We start from the raw sequence: 7,959 nt of genomic DNA, 5'->3' as shown, positions 1-7,959 counted from the left end.
TGACGCTCATATCAAAATAGTTATAAACCAAATAAATACAAAGTTGAAGAGCATTGAGGATCCAAAATTTCAAAAAGTTGTGCCAAATACGGCTAAGGTATTATATGCCTTTGATACGAAAATCCTTAGTTTTTCGAAAAATTCAAAGTTTTGTAAACAGGAAATTTGTAAAAATGACCACATAGTTGGTATTAATGTCAACACCGAAGTGCTGACCACTAGGCTTGTGATACCCTCGGGGACGAAACGTCCACTAGCAGAGGCATCGACCTAGTTGTGTAAATAGTTATCAAAGGTACCAGGATTATAATATAGTACGCCAGACGCGCATTTCGCCTACATAAGACTCATCAGTGACGCTCATATCAAAAAAGTTATAAACCAAATAAATACAAAGTTGAAGAGCATTGAGGATCCAAAATTCCAAAAAGTAAAACTACAGTTAATCATTTGATTACTAATACGATGCACATAATACATTCTTATACAGTTAAACACAATGAGAAACATCTATTTTTAATCTATACAATAAAAGCAAACAGACCTATAAAAATCCAATTGCACGTGTTGGTTTAATCTATTCATATTTTTATTTATGTTTACATCGCTTATATGGTCATCTGAGGTCAAATCGATAGTCATGCAGATAGCGTCTGGACTAAAATACACACGAAACGAGCCTATATATTATCTACCTCATGCTCTGTAAACGTTTTTTTTAGACTTTTGATAGTTTGGATAAATGTTTTACATTGTTATAGATCAAATATGAGAATTGGAGTCAAATCGGTGATCATGAATTTGACAGCTAGTGCCCCTTTAACGTTTACAAAATTTAGGTTAGAAAGAAACGCACTCAAAATCAAATCGGCAATACCGTTTAGCAAAATCCGGATAAGAAATGAGAGCCCTGCATTTGTTTTTGCACCTGTCATAAGTCAGGAACCTGATGTGCATTTGTTGCCGTTTGAAGATGTGATTGATAACATTTTCTTCATAAAGATTAGACCTTTTGTTTTCCTGTTTGAATTGTTTTGAACTAGTCATTTTGGTGTCCTTTATAGCTTGCTGTTTGGTGTGTGTCAAGGATCCGTGTTAAAAGACGTCAATTTGACATATAATGGTTTACTTATTAAACAAATTGTCACCTCGATGGAGAGTTGTCTGATTGGCAATCATACCCCATCTTCTTATATCTATTTGCGCTAATGGAATTTATTCCCTAATTGTAAATTTTTTTTTGAAATTTTATGACGGCAAACTTCAGTCTTTTGCTATTTTCGTCTTTTTAATTACGACGCGCACATTAAAAGTACAGTTTATGATAGATAGCTTCGTGTTATAAAATTCTAGTCATCTGTCTTTAGTATACTCAATAGGAAAAATTCTCCTTTTACATCATCTGTTGTTTTGTCTTTACCGATGTATTGCGTTATGGTGCTAGGGAAAATCTTTAAAAGAAAATTATATAAGAAAGGAGCAAAGACTGGCGTCTTGAATATGAACCAGCATACAATTTGTATTTTTTTCTTCCTTGTTTTCCCTAAAAGGTGCTTTGTCTATATGTTTTTTGTTATATATTTTATATAGTTTTTTGCTTTTATAGTGGTTAAGATTATAACACAATGACAACAATCTGATATGTTTACCTTTTTTCTCTGTTTGTTTTGTTCACACATCGTTGTCAATATAATAGAATTTTATGCAACTGTTGTATAAGTGAGAGGTTAAACTAGTTTAAACACATAGTTTTGGTGATAATTTTAAAATGAAGCGATATGATGTAATTGCCAATGAGGCACATACATGTATTTACTATAGCCAAAAAGATGTAGATATAATAAGCAACTTTGGGTCATCAACATGACAGAATAAAAACAATTTGAAACAGAAGACAAACTGATCAATTTATCTGTATTTGCTAAATTTTCTAGGAATTCTATTTTTTTGGGCAAAATTGCAATCCCGGTATATATATAAATGGTGAGTGTATGTATGTACAAAACCTAGACATAAACAACTATTATATGCAACAACAACTACAACCTGAAATTTAGGCTCTTTTCCCTCTGTTCTTAACGGAAAATTGGCTTCTGTTTGATACAATATTTCTGATCGTATACCTGTACATTATGTACAGTATGCGATAAAAGAATGACAAGTGATTCATATGACTTTCTTAAGATACATTTCCTCATACAGGAAGCTTGTAAGATGTATATTACGATGTCCTTAAGTAACATACATGGATACACAATACTATATATGTTCATATAAAAAGGAGATTATGATTTGAATAAGGTTAGTTTATTTGTAAGAGTTTCTTGAATTGAGCATTGGCAACAACATATTGAGAATGAAAATGGGAAATGTGTCGAAGAGACAACCCGGTCATATAACAGACAACAGCCGATATAGTATATAACACAAAGTGGTCAGATAATTCACCAAAAGTTCACAAACCCTGTTTTGTACAATAACACCACGCTGCGTGGTAAACTAAAAATAACCTAGTTTACTAGCTAGTTGGAAGATACCAAAGAAATATTTAAACTAGTACATTGGTGACAAAGTAACAACACGATGACGAGAAACACAAAACGACCAGAGGACAAAAAACGGTAAACAAAACATAAAAGATTAATTTGTAAACACGATTCAAGGTGCTTTAGAAATTTTAGAAAATTCTGTTAAACATGACGCCCGTCGTGTTACTCCTGCATATAAGTAAGTAACCCTCCAGTGAAAAGTCTAAATAGGCAGGTCACTTTCAAGGAAAAGAGAATTTGATTGAAGTTGCGACGATTGCAACACACCCTTTGTCAAATGTGACACAAATATTATATAACGGTCCTGCAACTTGAGACGACGTCTGTGAAATTATCGAATAGAATGTAACCATTTAGAATTCTTGGTTTTATAGTTTTCTTGTGAGTAGCGACTTTCTGAAACTAATTACAATTCGTAATATCGTATTAACATGGAAAAAGATTAAATATATGGTATAAAAAAGCTTGACTGAGTCTTATAAAATTGAAAATGGAAATGGGGAATGTGTCAAGAGACAAAAACCCGACTAAAGAACAGGCTACACATGTATCTTTTACATGAAGTTTCGTTTGATATATGCTTAAGTATAGTAAATTTTGAATTGTTTAGTGAACGGACATTATCCATACATCGAATATTAATCAAGGGATGTTACTAGCTTATTTTAGTATTCCAAGGTAGCTCCTGTACGAGGTCTGTCAAATATGACACAAGTCGGGACGAAACGGAGCACAGTTGGTTCCTCTTGAAGTGTTTATTAAAACATGTTATCCGTGCATACACAGCAAATATGTTGTCAATACAAACTATATGATAATATCAGAAGCAGACGTTATTCTTAAGTAAACGTATAAGAAACGGAGAAGTCTATTACCAATTTTTCCTCCCTAACAGAAGAGCATTGTTATCCATTCTTTTTATAAAATAAAGGGAACATTTTCCTATAAGACATGAAACCTACTCGGACATATTATTCTGATTTCGAATGTTCTGTATACAACTGTTGAATTATTTATATCATACTCCGACATACCGCATGATTAGCAGAGGGGTAGTTGCTTTCAGCTTCCAGTCCTATTTATATCTGCCATGTATTTACAGATTTCAAAATTGCATCAAGTCTGCTATGATATTTCGAGACGATTGGATTTTAATTTTGAGAGCCCGTACGTTCCAAGCTTTTTTAATAATTGAAACAGAACTGTAAAGAGTGGACTAATATCGTAGTAAACATTTTATAGTGTTGGGATCTGCTTCTATAATGAATTATTTGAGACTATATGTTGACAAAGGCTATGCTTCCCTTTCACAGATTATCAGAAACATGTGTTCTTATTATGTGATGTCATCTGGCATAGTCGCATTTTTTATGACGTCACAACAGAAAAGCCAGAAGAAACCAATGATATTTGACGTAGATGCTAGCTGCTGTATGTCACCGTACAGCCTTCCTTAATGATCTAAACTAATACTGCATAACAAGCTAGAAAAGGTTCCAACATGACAATATGTATAGATTATAACATGCCCTTTTCCATATTGGCCCTGGTATCATCCCGAGACTCCCTTTAGCCGAGGGCCGATATGGTACAAGGGATGAAAAAGTTAAATTGTGAATGGAAACGGGGAATGTGTCAAATAAAGTATACCGCTGTTCAAAACTCATAAATCCATGGACGAAAAAAAATAATCGGGGTAACAAACTAAAACCGAGGGAAACGCATTAAATATAAGAGAACAACGAAACGCAACACACACAGAAACGGACCAAGCAACAGACAAAACACCACGAGAATAACAAATATAACATCAAAACCAAATACATGAATTTGGGATGCAACAACCCGACCAAATAAAAAAACAACAGCAGAAGGTCACCAACAGGTCTTCAATGTAGCGAGAAATTCCCGCACCCGGAGACATGTTATAATCTCTTTGTCACATATTAAAGTTCTGCAGGAAAGAGAAAAAGGGTAAATTATAACAATTTATTGATACATAAAATGTATAAAATTTTACGCAATGTATCACAATCGTGTCGTAAAGGATGCAATGACGTCACGTCATTAGGAACAGGGGACACTATCATTATCTCTTGTTTGCCCCGGGCAATTTTGAGGTTATTGCAAACGCAAAATCTAAGGTATTCATAACAAATATGTGATAAAACATTTTTAATCTGGAAAAGAAAACCTCCTACAAAAACAAATACAACAAAAAATGTATTATGGGCTACAAATTTTTAGACAATATTATATTCTTATATGTAACATGTATAAAAATGGTGGCCGCCAAAACAACCCACCAGGCATGTACATAATATCAATTTGAACATCAATCCATTTACATAACAACTAATAAAGGTAAACATGATGTATTTAGGGAAATATGATTCAAGTAGGCTGTGTACATTTCATTTGTAGATCATGCGTTACAACAATGACAGATATATTATCAAGTGGGTTGCAGGAAACCTTTATGGACTGTGACCGTGCACAATATGGAATCTTACAAAACAAAATTTTAGACCATAACAAAAAACATCTTGACATCCAGTACTGCACACAGGATCAGCGTGTAAAAGAGAGCGCTATAAACGATAAGACAGTAAATATCCTCGATGAGAACGTTCCTAGATATACAACTCAATCTGAACCACTTACACTGGAACTATGTCATGGTTTACAATTATCAATTGAAAAATGTAAAAATGAAGAAGAGACCATAACAACTGATCCGCTACATGAAGGTTGTAGCGGATGTTTAAGAAAAGTTTATGATGTGTCTGAAGACTTCTTTTTAGGTTTTTGGTGGAAATCTATTAAATCGTTCGATCCTGAAGAATATCGTAACATGTTCCGAGCACATACTTTAGTAACAGCAGTACTTTGTATTTCGTTTTTCTATTATGATATAGTGTCCGATATTCTGTTGGCTATACAGTATTACAATGACGGTAATTTTAGAGCTTTTATATTTACTACAGCGTTTATTGCCCTTCCACTTTTTGTTGTTAACGTTATGAATATATATCTTATTATAAACAGAAAACATTGTTCGTGGGAGGATTCCAAACAATTCTTTATATCAACGGGAAAACAAATTAAAATAACACAATGCATTAAGGCAAACAAACAAACAAAAGAAATTAACGCACAACGAAAGTTCAAGGTCAAAAATGAAAATAATAATGTCGAGGAGAACGAGTCGAGAGAATCCGATGATGGCAATGTTTCTGGACAATTTGCAAAGACGTTAAGATGTTTCGTTTCGTTTCCATTACTCTCTGGTACCGTTGACCGAACATTTACACATATTTATCATGGAATAAAGAGCAGGTCAAAATCCACAAATGATGAGATGCGCAAAATACATTACAAATACAGTTTGGAAAACAATGCAGCCGAAACAAGATTGAAAATTATTGAGGCTTTTATGGAGGCCACCCCGCAGCTAATGCTTCAGATTTATTTTACTCTGACAGCACCAGTTGATGAAGATATAAGTACACAAATGGTTCGTGCAGCATCAATCCTCGGATCCTGGATAAGTGTAACTGCTTCAGTTCTAGCTTATACCAACGCTATGTACAATCTTACTGTAAACAAAGTGTCAGTGGTATACAAATTCTTACGATTTGTCCAAACTGCATCTGGAATTGGATTAAGAATAGTGCTTATTCCAATATTTACTGTAGAATTCGGGTACTATGTTATCGTGATTGTATTATCTCATTGGTTGATTATGGTAGTCACTCTGATGTACAGGGAATGCACACGCAAATCCACAAGGATAAAAAGTCAAAGAAAAGCCGGTTTTCTTTCCATTGTCAGCTACAGAAGTATTATTTTAATTTTCACGTCTGCAACTACTGCCAAACGGCACCTAGAAGCCATTAGAGGAGAAATGATGTATAGTGTCCTGGTTTATGTGGAAAATTTAACCATGTTTGTTCTTTGGATAAGTACCACTTTGATAACTGGACTCTATTACAATGTAATCATAAGATTTATAGCAACATTGGAAGGTTTGAGAGTAGGATCATTTCTAATAAGACACTTATACAAATGTATGTGTGCAAAACGAAAACTGGAAACTGATCTTTGAAATCTTAAATAACATCTAATTAGACACTTATACAAATGTATGTGTGCAAAACGAAAACTGGAAACTGATCTTTGAAATCTTACATAACATATAATTTGACACTTATACAAATGTATGTGTGCAAAACGAAAACTGGAAACTGATCTTTGAAATCTTACATAACATATAATTAGACACTTATACAAATGTATGTGTGCAAAACGAAAACTGGAAACTGATCTTTGAAATCTTACATAACATCTAATTAGACACTTATACAAATGTATGTGTGCAAAACGAAAACTGGAAACTGATCTTTGAAATCTTACATAACATCTAATTAGACACTTATAGATAATCATAGGTCTGTTCTTTGTTCCTTTGGTATTTCAACCACAGATGAAGAACTGGATCTTCCATCACTGTATTGGATACCTAAACTACATAAGTGTCCTTACAAACAACGGTATATTGCTGGGTCTTCCAAGTGCTCCACGAAACCCCTTTCTAAATTATTAACATCCATTTTATCAGCAATCAAAGACGGGCTTCAAAGTTATTGTGAAACTGCCTATTCTAGAGGTGGCGTGAATCAGATGTGGATACTTAAAAATTCCAAAGATCTTTTAGAGTACATACAATCTAACTCTCTTTCATCTTGTAACAGTATTAAAACATTTGACTTTTCTACTCTTTACACAAGTATTCCACATTCCAAACTAAATGACAAATTAAAAGAGTTGGTATTACTTTGCTTCATAAAAAAGAATGGCCAACGTAGATACAAGTATCTTGTCTTAGGGAGGGATAAATCATACTTTGTAAAGAACCATTCTGATTCAAACAAAAAATTCTCTGAAACCGATATTATCAAGATGCTTGATTTCTTGATTGACAACATATTTGTTACGTTCGGAGGACGTGTTTTTCAACAGACTGTCGACATCCCAATGGGAACAAACTGTGCCCCTCTACTTGCTGACTTGTTTCTTTATTATAATGAGGCTGACTTCATGCAGGAACTTCTTAGGAAGAAAGATAAGAAGTTAGCAATATCCTTTAACTTTACTTTCCGCTATATAGATGACGTTCTTTCACTAAACAATTCAAAATTTGGTGACTATGTGGATCGCATCTATCCCATCGAATTTGAGATAAAGGATACTACAGATACAGTTAAGTCGGCTTCATATCTTGACTTACATCTAGAAATTGACAATGAGGGTCGGTTGAAGACAAAACTTTACGACAAAAGAGATGATTTCAGCTTTCCAATTGTGAACTTTCCATTTCTAAGTAGCAACATTCCAGCAGCACCTGCAT

The 7,959-nt window shown here is 33.8% G+C and overlaps 1 protein-coding gene across 1 annotated transcript; it reads left to right on the top strand.

The window, feature by feature from the left end:
- Positions 1-2,199: 2,199 nt before the first annotated feature.
- LOC134692948 (uncharacterized) lies at positions 2,200-6,983 on the top strand. The gene is made up of 2 exons (XM_063553594.1): positions 2,200-2,301; positions 4,974-6,983. The coding sequence occupies exon 2, from the start codon at positions 4,990-4,992 to the stop codon at positions 6,655-6,657; it is 1,668 nt and encodes a 555-aa protein (XP_063409664.1). The 5' UTR covers positions 2,200-2,301; positions 4,974-4,989; the 3' UTR covers positions 6,658-6,983.
- Positions 6,984-7,959: the final 976 nt, after the last annotated feature.

This window comes from Mytilus trossulus, chromosome 12, assembly GCF_036588685.1.
Source record: "Mytilus trossulus isolate FHL-02 chromosome 12, PNRI_Mtr1.1.1.hap1, whole genome shotgun sequence".
Lineage (NCBI taxonomy): Eukaryota > Metazoa > Mollusca > Bivalvia > Mytilida > Mytilidae > Mytilus > Mytilus trossulus.
Note: the sequence above shows the minus strand (reverse complement) of the source record. Positions and strands in the feature narration are given on the sequence as shown.

Bases quoted from the DNA above. Each gene is read 5' to 3' on its own strand.
- LOC134692948 (XM_063553594.1), top strand. From the start codon at position 4,990: ATGACAGATATATTATCAAGTGGGTTGCAGGAAACCTTTATGGACTGT.